Raw genomic sequence first — 20,550 nt, forward strand, 5'->3', positions numbered from 1 at the left:
GTATGGTGACACGTTCCCTCTTTTCTGGGTCGGTTGCATTGAGATCGACCGGTTTTCTGGGGGCCCGGTGGTGTAACTATTCCCTCTCCCACTTCCTAGCCGCTCCATCCTCAGGCCCGGGTCGTCAGTGTCACGCATTTTGTGAACCAAAAGCAAAAGCTGTGGGCGGTCATTTCTGGTCCGGGCTGGCCCCTCTTATCGAGGTATATTCTGGTAAAGAATGAGTGAAGGTCAAGCGCAAGCGTCCAACTTCTTCATCCCTCCAAATTTCGAAGTCCACTTACGCCCCTCCACGACTGTATCAATGAATCCCGAGCTTCCTCCCTGGAGGACTACGGTGAAACGATATGGTCGAGAATATGGCGCCTACAGAATGTAAGCACCTCGACTCCTTTCTCTTATAAACGGCTAACACAAGTTTGACCCCAGTGGACAATATTTGTTTCCCCACGACGAGGCAGAGAAGAGAAGGATGGATATGGTGCACACAATGCTCAAGGTTCTCAGACCCAAGCATCGACGAATTACCGAAGTCCCGCACGAACTCCTCCGGATGCAGACAGACCCGTGGGATGGTCGACCTCGTCGGCCTCGGGTCCTTGATCTGGGTTGCGGCACCGGCGTCTGGATCATAGACATGTCACACACCTTCAAGGATGCCGAGTTCAGAGGCGTCGACATACAATTCCAAGGCCCACCCAATCCCAGTGATTCTGTCGACTACACTGTCCCCTGGGATTACGAGGGCCCTTGGGCTCTGGGAGAAGCGTCATGGGACCTGATCCACCTTCAGATGGGCTTGGGCAGTGTGTCGAATTGGGAGGCTCTCTTTCAGAAAATTTTCGCCCATCTTGTGCCCGGAGGTTACTTTGAATGGGTCGAGTTTGACTTTGAGCCCCGATGTGACGATGGTACGCTGCAGCAGGGAAAGCTGACAGAGTGGTGGGAACTCTATATCAAGGCTACATACGAAGCAGCCGGTCGTCGTCTTCACTGGGATCCAACAGTAGACGACACATTGAAGCGCGTGGGGTTCAGGGATGTCCAGCACGTTGTATTCCAGATTCCGTTGAATACATGGGGCAAGAATGAGGACTACATGTATCGCATGTCACAATGGTGGCAGCTCATGATGGGTCCGGATTGGAATGGCGGGGGTGCCTATGGGCTCGAAGCCATCAGTCTTGCGCCTCTATGCAAGTTCTCCAATTGGCCTCCTGATCACGTCAAACGCCTTTGCAACGAAGCACTAGCTCAGGCGGCTGATACCCATGTCCATGTCTACAACCAAATCCATATCATCACGGCCAGAGCCCCTCACCGTAACGAACAATAACCCGTGACGGTCATGCTCTGGGCGACACCCGCGTCTTTTGGCACCATATGCGATGAGTCTCATCATGGACACACAGTACGAGCGAGAATGGTCGCCACGCTCGGAGCACTTGAGGGAGCAAAAAGGAGGTCAAAGTGGTGGGGAACCAATATGACATACTTCTACAGCTTACAAGCCGTTAGGTTTGCGTCTCTGCGCTTCCGGGTGCACATAATCCTGGCAAGAATACCCTTATGCTCGCAATTTCTGATCTGATCGTGCCAAAGACTTGGCCGCTCTGTACGTTGTACAATAACAATACAATTTATGGACAATAGACATGGTTCTATGATCGCTGCTTCTTCTTCACCACTCCCTTCAACGTCGGATTTTCACACGATCTGGCGCGAAAGAATTCGGGTAGAACATTCAAACCTTCCCTTGGGCTATTGCCGGATCCGCCAACTCCAACACATAACAACAACTGGTAAGGCTACACTAAGCACTGTAGGTAGGTAGACGGGCAAACATATCACTTGACAGGGAGGATTGTGAGAAATCAGTCCGTGTGAGGGGACAAGAAGAGATAAGAGAAAGAGAGAGGTACAGAGAGACAGAGGGCACTTTGGGCTGGACGCTCCAGGGAGTTGCCTGGGTAGGTAGGTATCCAGGATGTGAACGCCATGGCCCTCTCTCTTGACTGCATGGTTTCCATGTGTCAATTTGGAATTTCTGGGGGAGGTTTCGCATTTGCCAACGATGGCCTTCTCTGTGACTTGAGTTCATTTGGATGGATTGGATTGATCGATCAATATTCTTTTCCCTTCCCGCGCTGCGTTTGGTCGTCAACCCAGGCAATGCAGGTAAATGAAACCACGCCGCTCGCTCCCACCGTGTCGTCATTGTTTGTTCGAGTCCACACACCATCATCTTCCCTGGATGCAGCCCGAGTAAGTCTAAAACCCCTCCACCTTTCAGTTGCTTCGTATCAAGATGATTCTTAACGACCACAATCCATCCACCCGATCGCAACCACTTTTCCCCGTGCGTTCTCTTCCGGGCAGACCGTGGAAAGAACCCTCGGTTTTTCGCAAGAGCCAGCATCAATCACGCATCGCGACACCGCTCGATCGAGAGAAGGAAACGGTCATCCCTATCCTTAGGCAAATGTGGTAGGTCTCTTGGGGGTGAAGAGCTTCTTGGAACCGCTGCTGCGGTGGGGGAGCGGGAATTTGAGGTTGCGAGAGATCAGTTGCTTGATGTATGGTCGCTTGACGTCGTTGGGGTTTTGGATTTCGACGACTTTGAGGATCTGCGGGGCGCAAGTCAAATGTTTAGTTATGATTTGTCTTCAAACCCCGCTCCGGAGTCTAAAGGGGAAGGGAGAAAAAAAAACGTACGTGGATGCTCCTGAATCGGGCACGATGTCTGGCAGCCATATCCTGGTACAGGGCCTCGACGGCATCGGTGCGGCTCATCTCTCGGTACTCCTTGTACATGTTGTGCGTTCCCGATCGCGAGTCGTATCGGATCCAGATGCCGAAGTTCTTGACCTTGAGGGGCCGCTTCTCGTGGATGACGTTGAGAGAGACGACCTCGCCCGTGGATTTCTTGAGTTTGCGCAGCTTGGACAAGAAGTACCAGAAGCGCGACTTGGCCACCACGGTGTTGGGTGCGAAGATGCGCATGCGGTACAGCTTTGGGGTTGGGTTCGCGTCGGTGGGCAACGACCGCCCGATGACCTGGTATTCCTGAAGGCGACCTATAAAAGATGGACATGTCAGATTTGGTTCTCTCGAGACTGAGCGGTTGCTTTGATCATGAGCTTTGGCGTCAATCAAAGGTCCATTTCCAACGTGTGGAGAAGGTTGCCTTCTCTTTTGACATTTTGCGGCTGAGATCTCGAGACATGCTGTTCCTTTCGCTTCTACCTCTCTTCACAGGCTTTCACATCATGTGCCCTCAAATTCTTTTGCAGAGACCTCCAATTGAAAATTCCTCGCGGGCGCTCTTCGACTCGGCAAAAGTGGTTCGTAGGGGGAAGGAATTGTGTTGCGGAGACTTACCCATCTGCGGCGAGTTAGCTTTGAATTCTCCAGGATCAATTTCCTCTCATACCTTGACTGTGTTTGATCGACCTCAAAACGTGGCTCGTCGTCGATGTGCTTTGATCGCTAAGAGAGTCGCAGCAGCGAGGCTTCGGATTTCAAGTTTGGTTCTGGGGTTCGTGTGCCAAGAGTTACGTTTTTCCTTGGCGCTCCTTCCCAGCTGGTCCGTGATTGGTCCATCGGACTTTCTTCGTCATTTGCGGCAAAGCCCAAACAAACTCCCCCCCAAGCCTCCTCTCATACAACTCGTTCATCATTTGCCTTGTAACTTCACCAAAACTATTTGGTCTAATGGGGAGCATCTTTGCGGACTTCCACGAAGCCCAGCGGGTAGGGTATGGTCCCCTCCTTGCATCATGTCTAGCTCCCATCGACACAGAACGGGACCCCCGTCGACTCGAGTCATTCGCGCAAATATCAAACTATCAGACGGTCTCGGCCGATGTACGCTACCACATCATTCAAGACCGCAATGCTGCCAAACTGCCCAAAGCCGAAGCTAATGCTTGGGTTGACATCTTCGTCGCTCTGTGGAAATGTGTCAAAGAACTTGTCGCGCTACGGCAGGGTGCCGGCACCTGTGACTGGTCCAAGGCGTTTGATGCGTACAGAGAGTTGTGCAATCACCTGGTGAGAGGATACACAAATTTTGGGTTTCAGGCCTGGACGGTTCCGTGCCTCAGCGTTGCCGGAAAATATCTCCGCATCATAGCTATGAGAGCAGACACCGAGACCAAAGCCAAGGAAGGAAATGGAGACGTCTTTGCGAGTGGTTTCTCAGACGACATCGTGGGCGACACAAACAAGAACGAGAAAATGGAACAGGCCGCCTGGACCATCAATCGAATGTTCACGATATGCTTGAGCGACCGAGCCGAGGAGAGTGAGTCACGGAGATGGGGCATCTACAGCACCACCAACTTGCTGTTCAAGACATACTTCAAACTCAATTCGGTCTCACTTACAAAAAATGTCATCCGTGCTCTAGAAGCCGCAGCAGATGACATCCCCAGTCTCTCGCGATTTCCAAAGTCCCACCAATGCACATTCAAGTACTACCGCGGAGTTATTGAATTCCTGCAAGAGAACTACGGCGACGCGGAACAGAATCTAATGGAAGCATTCCAACTGTGTCACAAGGACTCCGTGAAGAACCGAGAGCAAATCCTGACTTACCTAGTCCCGGCACACATCATAAACCAGTCCCAACTGCCTAGCAACGCCCTGTTGGCTCCTTATCCAACTCTGACAAGGATCTTCACACCATTATTCACTGCCATCCGCGCCGGCTCGCTCGCCGCCTTCGACGATGCTCTTTCTGAAGCTGAATCAGAACTAGTCAGACGCCGCATCTATCTCACTCTTGAGCGCACCCGCGGCCTCTGCTTGCGCAACTTGTTCCGGAAGGTCTTCCTGGCAGCAGGCTGGGAGGATACCAAGGATGCAACGACTAGCGAAGTGACAGGCAAAATCCGTCGAACAAGGATCCGCATCGAAGAATTCGAGGCGGCAATGCGTGTGAGTTATAAGGGTGCCACGGACGTGGTGGTTGACAGGGACGAGGTTGAGTGTTTCCTGGCCAATATGATTTACAAGGTGCGTCGCATTGCCTATTTTATGTTCATTTGCCCACACCCTTTCGCTTGAGTCTTCTCCCCAACAAGGGTGTGTTCCTCGCAAAATACGGCTCAAGCCCGCTGTTGCCTTGGTGATTGCCGGATGCCTGGTGCAACATGATGCGTGTGACTCAACAGCCGGAAGTTCTGCTTCGATCCCTCGCCTGAAAAGGAAAATGCTGACTTGGAATCTCTGGTTCTGTTAACCGCTACAGGGCCTGATGAAAGGCTATATTGCTCGCGACCGAGGCATCGTCGTACTAAGTAAGGCTGGCGCCTTTCCTGGTACGGGTGTCTGAACCGGAAGAACACATGCCAGTGCAACACCTATTCGCGGTTTGCAGCTATATGCCGTCGATTCGATGCTTGCATGTCTGACTGACAAGTTTACAATGATTTTATTACAACCGAAATGCTATTGGAGGGCTGAATATCTCGATGTTACACCGACTATCAACTAGGGTGCCCACTTCGACTTACACAGTACACTTATAGCAAACAATCTGCTTTCGAAAAGTCCTGGCTCGATCTAAACACGGCAAGCATGTAACCGGAAATGCAGTCAAAGAGCCACACCCACTCACAATCTAGCCCGCAGCCTCTGCTTCAACCGTTCAAGGCGGCCGCGGCTTCGGCCATCCGATGTCAAGAACGACTGGTCCTCGATGTTCCTCAGGTTTCAAGCCATTTCTTCGGCAAGGAGCATCGAATTCAGCCCGACAGGCGGAGCTGCTCGCGCTAACTGCTTGCGGCAACAACCGCTAGTGGAAATGAAGTGTGCAGTCGACAGTTGCAGAGCACTATTTATCTGAGTATCCACCCCTCCATCTTCCCGGGGGAATACTACGGCTCACGATGGAATCGAAAGAGACGGGCTATAGGGATGGCAAGGGGAGGAAACGGTTGGTCGGCACCTGCGAGCACGCCTGTCTTCTGGCCTATCAAGTCACGCAGATGGAGAGGCTCTCCCATGGAGGCTGAAGGTGGAAGTTGAGTGAGTGGAGGTCTGGAAGTGACCAGACAGAATGGCCACCGAAGGAATGTGATGGAGCGATACGTTCCGACCCACTTTTCACTTTCTCCTCAAGCCCGGGGGAGAAAGAGTCAAAAGTGCCCCGTTATCACTGCACACAAATACCTCACAAGCCCGAGTATGGATTCACCGAACCCTGCACGCAGTCCTAGGGCCTTCAGGGTCCAAGCATCCGACGAACCCAAATTCACCATTCTCCCCTTGTCTACCTCTCGTTGCCTTGAGCTAGGCACCACGGCCTGCATTAGCGAGACCAGGCAGGGATTGAATGGGTGGGGAGGGGGGCTGTTTCGCCGGGAAGAAAAGAGACTCACTGAGTCAGAAACAGCTCGGCCGGTTGCCTTTTTGCTACTACTACGCAGTAGGTGTGCTGCAAGCACTTAATTAAATCAGTACAACCCGACTGGCTGAAAAAAGGACGGGAAAGGGGGGATTGAAACGGATCGCTGTGTCCGGCATTTTTATACTGCTTCAAGAGCAATGAGATAGATATCAAGAGGTGCTCGATGATACGGTTCCCATCCAAAGGTCTGGATTAAAGGTCTCTACAGGGTGGTGAAAATCATGAGTCCCATTGCATATCAAGGTAGTTTTTCTTCCTAGATGAAGCATTTGCACACTTGCGTCCGAGGGAATGATTGAGTTGTTCAAAAGATGACACAAAAACAAGACCGAGCAAATCCTCCCATCACCTCTCGCCCCTTGGTATCTGATACCTTTCCTTTCAGACAGACCCGAAAATGGTAATACAGTCTTTACATTCCCCCCCTCCGGAAATGATGTCGACTCTCGTCCCTTTGTTTCCAATATCAGGAAGAAGGGTAGTCGGTGTTTATTTTTGTTGGATAGTGATACAAAAGAGTAGCAGCAGAAACAGATATCCGACAAGCACAATATTCCAATGAACTCCGCCGGAGGACGCTGGGTATTCAATCCACGGCAAACTGGTACAAATTGTGGTGCTGGGTCAGATGATCCTCACGTAGTTGGCTGGCAATTTAGGTGGAAATGGGACTAGCATGATACAAACGGTGAGATGAGCACATCACTTTTTTTTATCAGTTTACTCTCTAGCGAGTAAATGGTGATGTGAAGGGTGAGCGGAGTGTTTTGAGGTCGTCCTATTGCTCACTCGTCAGTCCATGTCATGGATGAAGCTCAGAAGTGTGCGGGACGTACCATATGGTTGCACATAGCGACGAAAAGATCGAAGAATAGGGTGCCGCCTTGCTCCATTTCGACTTTCATGGTGCCGCTCTTCTTGAAGTTGTTGCGGCTGCGGATGATCAAGGTGAGGTACTGGGCACGAAGCTTCGAGTCTGAGTCGGGCGTGTGGCTGTAAGCGTAACGTGCCGACGCAAGGATTGTAGAGATCTGCATGCCCTGTCGCAGGCCTTGTTTGCGAAGGGCAAGGCGTTTGAGTTCTTCAAGCCCGTACAGTTCGGCAGAACAGCTGAGGGAAGAAGCGCGGTCAGCATCGGTAAACGGGCACAACGGCAGTAGGCACAACGTACTAGATGACCGTATCCCTCATGAGGGTCTGTTTGGCTGCATGGTGATATATGGTCACATTGGACCCGTTGGCTTCGTCTTCCAACTCCCAGGTATCCTTTTTCTTGTTGTGCAACAGCTTTGGATAGTAGTCTCCTCTGTAGAGGTATTCCAGAACAGCAGACAGGATCTCTGGCTGTTCGTCCGGCAAGTTGATCCTTCTGGCGTTGGATTCAAAGAATTGGCCCTTGCAGGCGGCCTCGAAGAAAGGGGAGCGGGCGAGAACCTCTTCGTGGCCGGCAAAGAGTCTCTGCTCGGGACCGACGCAGATGGTGATGATGGCGGAGGTGAGGGTACTATTGCAGGAAGTCAATCAGTGGAATTCGGTGTTGGGAGGGATATCTGTCATTTACCTGCCAACTGGTGGACTGGTATGGGTGCTGTGTTCCCTTCTATGAGACCTCATCGACTCGGAGCGCTGGAGACCCCGGGTGACAGATTGTTCGCGGAATGAAGACTTGGGCTTTGTGGATTTTCCTGTTCCATATCGAGAGGAGAAGCTGTTGGATGGTTGCTGCCTCTTGCTACTGAACATTGTTGTCTGAAGCTCTTGCGCAGGAAGACTTGTGCAGCTTGTGTGGAGCAGTGGGAGGTGAAAAAGAGAGTCAGTAGCAGAAACACTTGTTAGATCAGGGACAGCAAGGAAGCAATGAATGAGAGCATTGGTACATGAAAAAGCAGCAGAGGGCAGAAATACGACGACAGGACTGCCTGGAATTGATGGGATCAGTCAGGATGAGGAAGAAAGGTTGAGAAGAACATTCTGACAGCAGGAGAGGGCAGCTTTTGACGGCTGCACATAGCGACCAGGTTGCTTCCCCCTTCCAAGGGCAGGCTGCTGGGAAGCTTATCAATGCAACGAGGTTCCCAGACCGCATGGAGCCTAGATGAAGCTGTCGGAAGCCCGACACGGTCCCGCGTCGCAGGAGGAACCCACTTTAAACACGAACGAAGAGCGCAGGCATGTGACTCGTATGCAAGCTCTTTACGGCCGTCGTGGGTCTTCTGGGGGCTGAACATCGAGCATGACTGGGCTGGCACTTGGCTGGCTGGGTCAGTGGATGTGACTCGACTCGCCTGGCAGCTTTCGCCCCGCGCCCATGTCTGGTCTGAGTTCCAAGGATACCCGGGGGACCACGGCCTAGTCTGTAGGCGAAGTGGTAGTAGCAAACTGCATGTTGGTAGTGCCTTTTTTCTCGCCACCCGAACCTTTGTCCCCTTGCGTGCCGCATGCGCCCCGGGGCGCACGAGTGACCAGTCAAATTCCCCAGATTCGACCGATCAACTGTGAACAGTCATAATGGCAAACCCTCTTCAGCCGGTGTGGCCGAATCCCAGGCAATCAAAGAGAAGGAACCGGATGTGATGGCAGCAGGACGAGAGCAACGGAGTTCTACCGGGGAGACTAGCATGTTGATAAAAAAGAGGGTGTACAGGCCATGTCCATCAGCGGAGTGAGGCGAAAAACATGAAACATCTAGGCGTCGTCCCTGATATGCAGCTAAGGATCCCAAAACAGAATAGAACCAAGTCTTCGGCTCTGCATTCAAAATGGTGCTTTGATTGTCATTTGTTGATCACTTGCAGTGCTTTTGTGTGCCTGGCATTAGTGTCCTAGAGGCCAGACCTCATCCGTTGTCCTAGATCACACAAGTATGGAGTACAAAGATATGCCAGGTAGACGGAGCAGTGAGAGCAGAGTTATATCTGATTGATCTATCACATTGACATATTGCGAATGCAACTGTAAGCCGATCTCCTAGTTACCACTGGGTAAAGAAGTCCCTTCGACTATATTCGAGAAGGGAGCTTCGCGATGCATGCCATTGCTGGCCCCATCTTCATGTGTTCCAATCCCTCTGGCTGCTCATCAATGGCTGCTCACCTAGACATATGCACATTTCCCCGATGGCTTGCTCTTGGTCAGCGGTTCATGGTCTTTTGCCGACACCGATCTATCCAGAGTCTCCCAAATGTGAGAATAAGCGAAGCGCCGGTCGCAGACCAACGATGGCTTATCACAGACGGTCCCAGCACACAGACTCCGTCACAAAATGACTATCTTTGCCTCCTTTGGATGGCTCTCGACCGGGCAATAGGGACATTTGAATTTGGCGCCTTTGCTGAGCTTCTGCAATGATTCTTGTGCAATGACGTGACAACAAGGTAGCATCATCGGTGGATTCTGATCCGTGGTCTGTTCCTTCGATACGGGGCACACGAAGATTGAGTGGAATTGATAAGAAGGAGGGAGTGGTGTTTCCACAGGAAGTTCGTTTTCGGATGTCCATTCTGTCCTTTTCTGTTTCTGGATCGTCTGCAATTTGAGAAGTATGGGCAGGGCGATTGCTCCCGCAGTAGCTGCTATGTACAACGGTGAATCTGCGGATAGCTCGAGCAGCGAGCAGAACTCTCGTGTGAAAGAGGTCGCGACTTCATCCCACGTGGTAGAATTGTTGAATCTAAGGCTGTAGGGTGATTCTTCCAAATTGGAGCAAAAAGGTATGGCACCCAACAGTTGCTGAATCTCCACGAGATACCGACCACGGAAAGACTGGAATTCTCTTTGCGCGTATTGAAGAGCACGTATCGGTGCTTCGAAATCGTACTGATCTCCATCTCGACGGTCAAGGAACAGGTTGACAAACTGTAACCTGCAAAGTTCAAACTCCAGGTTACTGCCACGAGCTTCCAGTTCTGCCGCCTTGCTTCTAGCCCAGTCGATAGCAGGCTGTAAGTTGTGGTTGTCCTTGAGTTCACCCAAGATGTGGTACATATTGGAAAACTCTGCGTGCATATTCTCTTCCGACTTCTCGTCCAGCCCTAAGGGGTGATCCATTGACACGTCCAACCCCAAATGAGCTGCTATCTCCTGCTGAGCCTGCTGCCTCTCGAGCGCCTCAGCATGAAGGGTCGACGCCACATCGAATAGCCCTTCCCGAAGCAAATGCAAGTATATTGCTCGGTTGATCAACGTAGGGTGCGAGGACAGGGCGTCAATCTCGCTGCTCGGCACCTTCTCCTTGAAGACCTTGTCCAATGCTCTTGCATACTTGTTGTGTAGTCCGTGTGTGTCCTTCAGTCCTGAAAAGATGCCGTCGAATGATGTCTTGACTGGATTCTGCAGTTTTGCCAGAGTAATCTGTCGGGACGTAGGATCTTCGGCGACGGCGTTCCTTGCCCTCTGAAGGGCTTTGATGATGTCGTCAACATGGCCAGTCGTCCTTGACAGCCTGCTGTTGTTCCACACTTTTTCGTGCTCTTTTTGAATGTTGTCCATGGCGGGCCAACGTCATCAGTTGTGTCTGCGTCTTTTGGCTATAACCCTGGCGTGACTTGTACCATGGTCGGCAGTTCGTTCTCAGGATTCTGCAGGGAGCTCGCTGGACAAAAGATCTCGACCGGAGGGCAGATAAGTACAGACCGGAGGTATGGGACGGTGCTTTTATCAAGGAGGTGCAGGTGACAGTACCATATGAACAAGCTTCGATATGGAGTGGGCGTGATCCCGTGAGGTGTGTGAGGTAGATGGCTGATAAGCGGACGTGACGGACAAGGTGGGTTGCCGGCTTGCCCTTTGGGTGGCAACGTCCGCTGCCGACCAACCAGCAACTTGAACCTATTTGTCTTCTCTAAAGGCACTTCATCCTGATGGGTCAACCAACCCAACAATCCCTATGTCAAACGTCGATTTGCAGAGTCTTAACACTCAAACGAGATGAAAGAATTTAAAGCCCATACGTTTGAATAGTGTTACTAGCACAGTGGTTTACGCTGTGCCAGCCACAGGTCGACAATGTCATTCGTGGGAGCTGGGTTTTTGGCCCCATACCATCATCCCAACTCCTTCAACGGATCGCCCAAGGACAAATCTGCTAGACCTAGTCCAAAAGACGAATACAAGACGCAAAAGCCAAATGCCGTTGAGTCGTCCAGTCCCATCTCCGCCGGAGCTACCCAGGGACGAACAAGCCAGAATCGAAAGCGCCTTGTTTTCGCCGATCCCGTCGCTTTTCGCTACCTGGAGGAAGATCCGGCAACGGATGCTATAGAACGATGGAGGCGGCTTGAAGGGTATGAGATGTACGTGGTTGAGCAGTGGGCCTGCTCGAGAAGTCATCCCACCTTTATTATTTGTACCTACACAGGCGACCCTTCGCACTCAATCTTAGTCAACGTCCTTGCTGTGCCCAGTGATGAGAGCACATGGTCTCAAAGGCTGCAGGTCTATTTCCAAGCGGTCTCTCAATATCATGCCAAGGAGAAAGACACTCCTTTGGGCGCCCTCATGGTCACCAACCTCAGTGGGTTTCCATCAGCCCTTACCGTGATTCCTGTTCCGGACGGCGATGTCAGAAAGCATCGAGATGACTTCATTGTCAACGAGGACCTCAAACGTATGGGGTGCTCAGGGAGAGCTGGCATCAACTTGCAGCCGCCTCAGTCCAGTACCGTTGCTAAGTTCCACCACCTCTACCGGACGAGTGAGGCCGTGCCACTATATCAATCCGTCATGGAACTTGTACGAACATGCCAGATCGCTTTGGTCATGTACGACAAACTCCAACCAACATATGCCGACGGCTTGCTTTGCGATGTAACTGAGCGAGCCGTCAACGACTGGTGGACAGATATCGGGACCTATTTCTACAATGTCGAACCGAGCGACGGAATCCTTGGACCAACTACCGTGGCCGCTCTTCTTGGACTTCTAATCGGAGCTTACAATCGCCTCAAAGCCTTCGGATCTCCTGTGGGGAAGGATGTCTTGGACACCGTCTCAATGAAAAGGGCCATCGGCCATTTTCAGAAAGGCCAAAAAATGGAAAAGACTCGACGGCTCGATCGAGAGACTCTCGATCGTCTTCACAGGGCGACGGCGAAAAATGCCAGCGGTGAGGGTTGGACGGTACCAAAGGCAGTCAAGTCCACCGTTGCTGAGCTCAGTGGCAAAGGAGGGGAGATGGTCATGGGTATAGTGGGCGGTCGCGACAAAGCCGGCATTTCGGAAGCTGAAACCATGGACATTGAACGTTTTGCTCAGCTGGTCACTGGTCCGAAGATGAAGTGGCTCTGGCAGGGAAAGCCCATCAAGTCGGGCGATCCGTTCGCGTGGCCAACTGGTGACCTTGATCTACAAGGCAGAGTGTTTAGCACAGATGACCAAGGCAATTTCCTATGGACGGGCAATCAGCATGACTCCACCACGGATGGAAACGCCCTGGAACGGACAGACACGATGTACACGAATCAATCGGACACCAAATCCGGCCGACACCGATTAAGAGGAGCTGTTGGGGGCCTGAGAAGCTATAATCATCGTTATCAGAAAGATATTGACGAGGGCCAGGATTGGGTTGAAAACGCCGTGACCAGAACCCACCTTCGAGAGAACACATCGAGGACGACAACTGGGATCCCGCCTCCATCTGAACCTCGTGCCTTTGATATGGCCCTAGTCCACACTGAGCCGGGTTCGCCTCATGCCGAAAGGCGCCAGCCCCTACGCCGAACTCAGACGACGACTGAGAAGAGAATGCCATCACACAGAGAGCAATTACGCCCCGCCTTGCCAGGCGATTCGCCCAGGAGGAAGAAGGTCGATGCCGAGTTGGCCGATCTACGCAATGAATTTAAAGCAGATATCTATCGCAACTTCTCCGCTGCTATGCCATATAAGGGTCCTAGTAGTCTGGTCCTGCGACGGACGCAGAGCAACATCCAACTAATCGGCCATACTATCGACAGTCCCCGGCAGGATCGTATCAATCGACGCCTTTCCTTCAGCGTGGTAGAAAGCGCGGTTCTGGACACAGGTAAAAATATCGTGGAGGAAGGCGTTGTGAAGGGCAAAATCGAGGGAGACCTTACCAATGCACTAGCTGAACGCGATGCCCTGGTGGCCTCTGCCCAAAAGAAGGCTAAACGTATCCAGCGCATTCAGCAAGGGTTGATCCCATACACTGAAAGCCGGGTCAATCATGTTGAAAGCCTAGACCGAATTGCACATCAACATCTTGAAGAACTCAACGAACTGTACTATCAACGCCTGGAAGAGTATCAGACCCTACAGGCTACCTCGTCCGATCTTGTGTCGCAGGAGAAGACGGCTTTGACAGAAAGTTTCCGACGCATGGAAATGTTGGGTGCGAAAATGGACTATGAATTGGACAGCCTGCAGAGTCGACTGCAGGAGGTGGAGGATGGGGTGGATGACTTTGAGAGGAATGTGTTGTTGATCGAGGCGCGGGCGAGGGAATTGAATGGTGAGGACGAAGGACCTCCGCCAGGTTCATCATGGATTGCACGAATGATCAACTTTTTGGGCACGAAGAAATAATGGAACAATATTGCGAGTTGATGGAGTAGTGATGCTTTCTGCAGATTAGCGAGGCGTTGGGGAGGTATATAAGCTCGCCGAATCTGCTTCAAGTGATCGGCAGAGCGTTGGCAATCTGATCTCGAGTTGTAAGGATTGAGACTTGATGCGCTTCTGCCATTGTGCCATCTCTCCAGTCGCGGGCCAAATCACAAACCAAGCAGACCTGTTCTGTGCCAGTTCGTACATGGAATCTGGCCGAAATACTGTACACAAGTTTTCCAACTCTGTAAACCCAGCATGGAACCTCAATCGAGACTTCCACTTCCATGATGGATGCGATGACAAGGGTATAGATCCCATCCAAAGTCCATCCCATGTGCACTTAGGTGACGGTCATCGACACGATGGAAGGAAGCTGATATCTTCTTCCACGATTACATTCCAAACATACCTCCGCCGCCACCACCACCTCCTTGTCTCATGGCCGCCTCGCCCTGCATCTTTTCCGACACTTTCATATTGACTTCAAAGAATTTGGCCACACAGCGATCGAGGCAGACGCTCTCGGCTTTGTTGAGATCGGCTTCGCGGTAGTCGGCAGGTATGCATTTCTTGAGGCAGGACTGCGTTAACCTGAAAGGGATTAATACAATATCCATCAGAGCGAGGTGGCCCAAAATCTCTCGCAGAGTGTTGGAGAAGACGCGCATATCGGCCACAAGGTCACGATACGTACCTATTGAACATGTCTGAGACCATCTCAACTTCATTTTCCGCCGCTGCGATCTTTTCTGCGGACGTCGGCTGAGGACGGCCGCCACCGAAGAGGAAGGACATGGTGGTGAATGGTGGCTCTTCTCGGAGGAGTTATTTATCAGGGCAAGAGCACACGGTATATTCTGGAGAAACACGCTGTGGATAATGTCAACTGTTTATTGAGACGTAGTATAAAAAGTTGCACAGTTCGTGGACGAGAGAGACGCAAGGCAAAGTTTCCCCGAAGCTTAAGCGGACATTTAATTTTCCCGCGTACATTCTCGCGACCCAGTTTCGACCAGTCCTTTTCCTCAAGGCTTCAGGTCGTTTCCCCTGTTCATGCAGCTTCATGTACGGAAGGTCGACGTGGCGAGCATGGCGTTCGACTCGTTGGCCGGCGCATGGAAGGTATGTCTCCCTCAACCATTCTCCTTCCTCACTCTCCCACCTAAATGACGAGACAACGAGAAGAACCGCTGCGAGTGATGCTAGCTTTGGCTAGTTTGTGATCAAACTTCTCCGGCGATTGTCTGAATATGGTTTAAATGCTCTGGACTCTGCATGCTCTTCATGTTACTATTCAGGAAAGATAGATACTGACACTGCGTCTAGCATCCCTGAAGCTACCAGAGGGAGCCTTCTCCTGCCTAAAATCCTCTGGCGTGACTCTCCTTTGCAGAAGCTACCATGCACCCCGCGAGCATACTTTGCGACGGGAGCTTCAAAGTCAAGCTCCCGAGGCGCGTTGGAAACTGGAAGTCCGCATGCGACTAAAGAGGTGCAAGAGCGGATCGAAGAACTACGATGTTCAACCGTACCACTCTACCCACGGTATCAACGTACGCCTCAAGCGCAAAGCTTCCAATCACTGAAGGAGCAGGTGGATAGCAATGCCGGACAGGATGGCGGCGTGGTTTCTAGCGACCGCATAGAAGGCAAGACTTGGACCTGAGGAGGCGCAAAGACGCAGAGAGTTCTGACGGAAACATCAGTGTTGGGAAGGGTCTCTTCCATCCGGCTGAGCGGCTCCAAGTTGGCATTCGTTGATATTGTCGAGGATCAGATGAAAATACAGGTCATGTTGTCTCACTCGGCATTCGAAAACAGTGGAGTGACATTGACCGACTTCAAGCACTTTTGCCGGCTGCTTAGAAGAGGTGACTATATTTGTAAGTCTTCCAGAGCACACGCCATAAAAATCTGTCCGTTAATTCTCGGTCGAAGCATTGAAGGGCGGTCGACCATATAAGGCCAAGAATGGTCAGCTCTCTATCAGGGCTTCTTCTATGCCCATCATTCTGTCGCCTTGCCTCCAACGATTCCCAGTAGAGCGTCGAGGCCTCGCAACGACTGAACTTGCAGCCTCCAATTTCCAACCTCGACATGTGGAAATGCAGACAGATCCCGAAATCATAGAGACCATCAAGGCCCGGGCGACCCTCATCCGGACGATGAGACAATTCTTCGAGTCGCGCTCTTTCATTGAAGTGAGCACTCCAATCTTGTCTGCCGCGGCGGGCGGTGCAACCGCGAAACCATTCGAGACCAAGGCGACGGAATTTCCTCACCGGAAACTCAGCCTACGCATTGCCCCGGAACTGTGGCTGAAGAGGCTCGTTGTTGGTGGCATGGACAGGATCTTTGAGATTGGACCGTCCTTTCGGAATGAAGGTCTCGACAAAACGCACAATCCAGAATTCACGACTTGCGAGTTCTACGCCGTTGGCCACGATCTGCGCCAACTGATGGACATGACGAAGCAGCTCGTCTCTGACATTGGCTTGGCCATCAAAGCTCTACCTTACCAGTATCCGCACGCACCCTCATACCTCCTCGAGTCTACTCACGGCCCGTACGAAGAACTCGACTTCATCCCTTCTCTCAACTCTGCCTTGGGAGTTGATCTCCCTAACCTCTCCTCCCCCTCCGCGCACTCTGATCTCCTCGAACTTTTCCATTCACACAATCTGCCTCTCCCCAACAATCCCACGGTGCCTCGACTCGTGGACAAGCTTTCCTCGATGTACCTCGAACCACAATCCTTACAAAAACCGCTCTGGATCACAAACATTCCCGAGTGTCTGTCCCCCTTGGCGAAATCGTACATACATCCCACAGCACCCAATGACCAACCAGTCGCCGCACGAGCAGAATTGTTCATCGCGGGCAAGGAAGTCGTGAATTGCTACGAGGAAGAGAATTCGCCTTTTGAACAGAGGAGGAAGTTCGTGGAGCAACAGAAATATGGCACTCTGAAATCCCACCCACTGTCGCCCGACTCAAAATCTGCCAGCGGAGATGCGGAAGAAGATGTCGACGAGGAGGTGATGAAGGTTGACGAAGACTACCTCCAGGCCCTAGAATGGGGCCTTCCGCCCACGGGTGGATGGGGTTGTGGGATTGATCGCTTGGTCATGCTTTTTACAGGGAAGGAGAGGATTGGAGATGTTCTTAGTTTTGGCAATTTGAGGGCCGTCACGAGGGGGGCTGCAGAAGAAGAAAGAGAAAGTCCTGCAGGACTGGGAGCTGAAAACGGCACGTCACAATAGCTAAAGACGTGTCTCCCAGAGCGCTTGCTGGAGAGTCAAATTACAACAGCGGGACTATTTGGTCGCTACAGTAGGTAAGGAGATATCGACCTAGAAGTGAAAGAGGTCATCTCGGAAAAAACAAATACACAGCTAAAAATGCCAGAAATGTTTCCAAAAGCCTGCATCTATCTACCTGGTACCTATGTATAACCTCCGTGCCTTTTCCAGATCTGGTCATGTCGACCACAGCAAAGTCGTCCTTGAGGCAAAGAGAGCGAAAGTCCAGCAGAGACTGTAATCGGCCGAGTTCTCGAGGTACTAGTATTTTGTAATAATACCTAGTCGATATGACAATCCCCGCAACCAAATCTCCTTGGAAAACCGCCCCCCTTTTCCCAACGCAGCCTCGCAGCTCTTGGTAATAAATACCCCCAGCCATCTTCATCAACGGTACGCCCGGCCAACCCGACCGCCCTGCTATCCACAGCCCAGCTAGGCGCTTTCTGTGGATGCGCGTGGAAGACAGCGAGCCAGCTCGAGAAGGGGGGTGAGGATGAAAAAACAAACAAACACAATGTCGCTGTATTCTGTCGCAGCGGACGGAATCATTTGCAGGTGGTGATGGTGAGCGACGGCGGGCGCCTCCTTGGCAAAGCGCATCCATGGGTTGTCGTGGTGACTCTTTCCCGCTCCCCGTTTCTTTCCTACTTTTGTCGTTTGTTTCGTGGGTCGTTTGCAAGCTCCCTAGGCTCGTGTGCGCAGTTGGGCCCAGCTCCTATCTGCCTCGTGTTCGAGAGCAGGTCACACTTGTTCGTCGAAGCTCGATCTCTTTTCTTTTCCTCTCTTTGTTCTTCTACCCAGCTTTTGGACGGGGGAGGAAGGGGTTTCGACTACTGCCCGTCCCGTCGCCGTTTTCGACTGCCTCGAAGACCTTCCGGTTGCAAGGGAGTCTCCCCGCTGTGTCGAAGCGGGCCTTGGCCAGTTGTCATGCGCTCCATCCTGAACCGGTAGATCTGGCGATCGATCTTGACCAGTTCCGGCGCCTTGACGATGTAGAGGCCATCGTACCGAAAGCCCGTGACCGGTCGATGGGGCACAATCTTCGACAACTTCCATGACCGGAAGACCCGGACGGGGCGACCGGTTCTGTACGAGACGAACAACGCCATGGTCGCGTCGGTGGGACCTTGACCTTTGGAGTTCTTTGTGATACGCTCGACTCGGTGGGTGACGGCGTCCTTCAGGTTGGTCGGCTCCGTGTCGCCCGGCGCTCTGGGAAGAGCGGTACCGTAGTAATAGATTGTTTCGCCCTCGTCGATGTCGGCGTAGTATTCCTTTCTGGTATCGTCATGGTATCCCATCACAATGCTCCGTGCCCCTTCAGTCTTGCTGCCAGAAATTCCCGCAATGTACGGCGCATGAGCCCCGTCGCGCATCATCTCGGCGCGGAGAAGCCAGGTCTGACCGTTCACGAGGTGGCCGTGGCCGAAATAGTCCGCGCTGCGCTTCCATTGCCAGTCCGGGTCCGGCCAGAGCGGGCCACCGGGTCTGTGTGCACGGAGTCCGCGACGCACAAGGACCCCGAGATCGCCAAACTCCCACTTGCGGTACAGGATAGTTAGGTCCTCGACGATGTGCTCGGGCACACCCTTCTCTTCGCGGATCGGCCTGTTTTCCTCCGAAAGGAATCTTTTCAGGTGCTCGAACACCCGAGATTCGTCGAGGGCCTCTTGCGTCATGGAGTTGTTTTGCATCAGTCTGATCCAGTCCTGTATTTTGGCAAAGATGTGCCGAATGCCCATCGACATGCGGTTGCGCACACGAATCTGGTCTAGGAGCCTAATAACGGTTCTTGTCTCTTGTGGTGTGACGAAGGACTCATCTTCGGGGTCACGGTCCGGTGGTACTCTGATCAAGCTTTCGGTTAATATGTGTAGTGAGCAAGCTCAGATGTTTGATATCGACTTACTGTTCAGCACGTTGTTTTATTTGATCCCATATCCATCTCTCAAACTCCAGTACCAGCGTGCGACAATCCACTTGATCATCGCCCTTTCTGGGACAGTCACGGCCTACCGGGCACTTGCATCTTGGGCGATCGTCTCCTTGCGCATCTGGGGCTGGCGGAGTTGGTCCTCGGGGAGGAGAGCTGCGTCGCCTAGAACCATCTCCTCCTCCGCTTGACCCCGACTCCGTAGGTTCACTGGGCGGCGAAGTCCTCTTTGAGGTGTTGTCGGTATCTGGGGGTACGTCACTTTGGCGGTCTACAGAGTCCTCTCTCTTGATGCGAATAGATTCAGATGATCTCCTCGCTGACAAGTCGCTCCTCTGATATTGAGGTTGGTCCCTTGCGTAGAAGCGATCCCGCTCCCTGTGGTCCACCTTTTGCTGACTGGCGTTGCCGCTAAGGGCTTCTCGCCGTGTGACTTCGTGGCTGAGTTGGCACCGCCTGCGATCAAAGCTCTCAGCGAGGAACTGCATCGGAGAGTGATATTCCGGTACAAACAGTTCAGAGTCTGCACGGACAGGGTTCTTGTGTTTCTCGTTCGCCGGAGAATTCTCTGGGGTTTCTTCTTTGAAATTCTGGTTGTCATACCTTCTCCTTCGGCGTGGTGGTGTTTGCCGCGTCATGGGCTTGAAAGGGAAGACCGGCGGGGACGGACTGGGAAAAAGCGCTCGCTGCGCCGAGTTGCGCCGGCTTTGCTCACGGCTTGAACCATGTCGCTGAGAAGGCCTTTGAGATTCTCTTCGATCAATGAGACGACCACACGAACGCGGTCCTTTAGGGACCAAGCCGAAGCCAGGTATCTCCGTCATCCGGTCATAATCGAGGTGGCGAGAGTCAGGATGCTGATCTGGAAAGTCCATATTTACTGACGCAAGGGCCAGGTGCAGATATCAGCTCTAGGCTGTATTGAGTCAATTGGAGATGCGAGTGATTGATAAGAAGGTAATAATGAATTGAGATATTGAGATACGGAAGTGCAAGTAACAACGTAGGGTGGAGTCAATGAAACTTAGGATTGAGATAGGCAACAGCAAACGAAACGTGAAAGTTGAGGATCTGTCTGGGCGTAATGCCTGTCGGAAGGCCTTCGATTCAACCGTCAAACTAGAAGAGCCACGCAACAACTTGGGTAGTCAAGGAGAGTTAGAGACAAGGCGGTGCTAGGGATGTGAGAGAAAGTCGATTGGCAAAGCAAAGATGAATCGAGTTGAAAAATGCAAGAAGGGTTAAGTTGAAAGGTCCAAGAAGGGGTCGACTTGAAAGATGCAAAAAGGGATCGAGTTGAGAGAATGATGCTTTATTAAATGAGA

The 20,550-nt window shown here is 52.1% G+C and overlaps 9 protein-coding genes across 9 annotated transcripts; 4 read left to right on the forward strand and 5 right to left on the reverse strand.

Annotated features, from left to right (window-relative positions):
* Window positions 1–220: 220 nt before the first annotated feature.
* Window positions 221–1,336, forward strand: Z520_01294 (uncharacterized protein; the record flags this gene model as incomplete). The annotated part of the gene is made up of 2 exons (XM_016771812.1): window positions 221–375; window positions 430–1,336. The coding sequence occupies 2 exons, from the start codon at window positions 221–223 to the stop codon at window positions 1,334–1,336; spliced, it is 1,062 nt and encodes a 353-aa protein (XP_016636951.1).
* Window positions 1,337–2,474: 1,138 nt separating this feature from the next.
* Window positions 2,475–3,226, reverse strand: Z520_01295 (uncharacterized protein; the record flags this gene model as incomplete). The annotated part of the gene is made up of 3 exons (XM_016771813.1): window positions 2,475–2,627; window positions 2,716–3,077; window positions 3,172–3,226. 3 exons carry the CDS (start codon window positions 3,224–3,226, stop codon window positions 2,475–2,477), a joined length of 570 nt encoding a protein of 189 aa, XP_016636952.1.
* A 488-nt stretch (window positions 3,227–3,714) lies between these two features.
* Z520_01296 (uncharacterized protein) lies at window positions 3,715–5,070 on the forward strand (the record flags this gene model as incomplete). The annotated part of the gene is made up of 1 exon (XM_016771814.1): window positions 3,715–5,070. The coding sequence occupies one exon, from the start codon at window positions 3,715–3,717 to the stop codon at window positions 5,068–5,070; it is 1,356 nt and encodes a 451-aa protein (XP_016636953.1).
* Window positions 5,071–7,142: 2,072 nt separating this feature from the next.
* Window positions 7,143–8,158, reverse strand: Z520_01297 (uncharacterized protein; the record flags this gene model as incomplete). Its single annotated transcript, XM_016771815.1, has 4 exons — window positions 7,143–7,193; window positions 7,252–7,525; window positions 7,587–7,919; window positions 7,977–8,158. 4 exons carry the CDS (start codon window positions 8,156–8,158, stop codon window positions 7,143–7,145), a joined length of 840 nt encoding a protein of 279 aa, XP_016636954.1.
* A 1,512-nt stretch (window positions 8,159–9,670) lies between these two features.
* Z520_01298 (uncharacterized protein) lies at window positions 9,671–10,903 on the reverse strand (the record flags this gene model as incomplete). The annotated part of the gene is made up of 1 exon (XM_016771816.1): window positions 9,671–10,903. The coding sequence occupies one exon, from the start codon at window positions 10,901–10,903 to the stop codon at window positions 9,671–9,673; it is 1,233 nt and encodes a 410-aa protein (XP_016636955.1).
* Window positions 10,904–11,419: 516 nt separating this feature from the next.
* Window positions 11,420–13,963, forward strand: Z520_01299 (uncharacterized protein; the record flags this gene model as incomplete). Its single annotated transcript, XM_016771817.1, has 1 exon — window positions 11,420–13,963. The coding sequence occupies one exon, from the start codon at window positions 11,420–11,422 to the stop codon at window positions 13,961–13,963; it is 2,544 nt and encodes an 847-aa protein (XP_016636956.1).
* A 416-nt stretch (window positions 13,964–14,379) lies between these two features.
* Z520_01300 (mitochondrial import inner membrane translocase subunit tim10) lies at window positions 14,380–14,782 on the reverse strand (the record flags this gene model as incomplete). Its single annotated transcript, XM_016771818.1, has 2 exons — window positions 14,380–14,578; window positions 14,682–14,782. The coding sequence occupies 2 exons, from the start codon at window positions 14,780–14,782 to the stop codon at window positions 14,380–14,382; spliced, it is 300 nt and encodes a 99-aa protein (XP_016636957.1).
* Window positions 14,783–15,779: 997 nt separating this feature from the next.
* On the forward strand, window positions 15,780–17,250 carry Z520_01301 (uncharacterized protein; the record flags this gene model as incomplete). The annotated part of the gene is made up of 2 exons (XM_016771819.1): window positions 15,780–15,870; window positions 15,926–17,250. The coding sequence occupies 2 exons, from the start codon at window positions 15,780–15,782 to the stop codon at window positions 17,248–17,250; spliced, it is 1,416 nt and encodes a 471-aa protein (XP_016636958.1).
* An 872-nt stretch (window positions 17,251–18,122) lies between these two features.
* Window positions 18,123–20,100, reverse strand: Z520_01302 (uncharacterized protein; the record flags this gene model as incomplete). Its single annotated transcript, XM_016771820.1, has 2 exons — window positions 18,123–19,140; window positions 19,202–20,100. 2 exons carry the CDS (start codon window positions 20,098–20,100, stop codon window positions 18,123–18,125), a joined length of 1,917 nt encoding a protein of 638 aa, XP_016636959.1.
* Between the last annotated feature and the right edge of the window lie 450 nt (window positions 20,101–20,550).

This window comes from Fonsecaea multimorphosa (assembly GCF_000836435.1).
Source record: "Fonsecaea multimorphosa CBS 102226 unplaced genomic scaffold supercont1.2, whole genome shotgun sequence".
Lineage (NCBI taxonomy): Eukaryota > Fungi > Ascomycota > Eurotiomycetes > Chaetothyriales > Herpotrichiellaceae > Fonsecaea > Fonsecaea multimorphosa.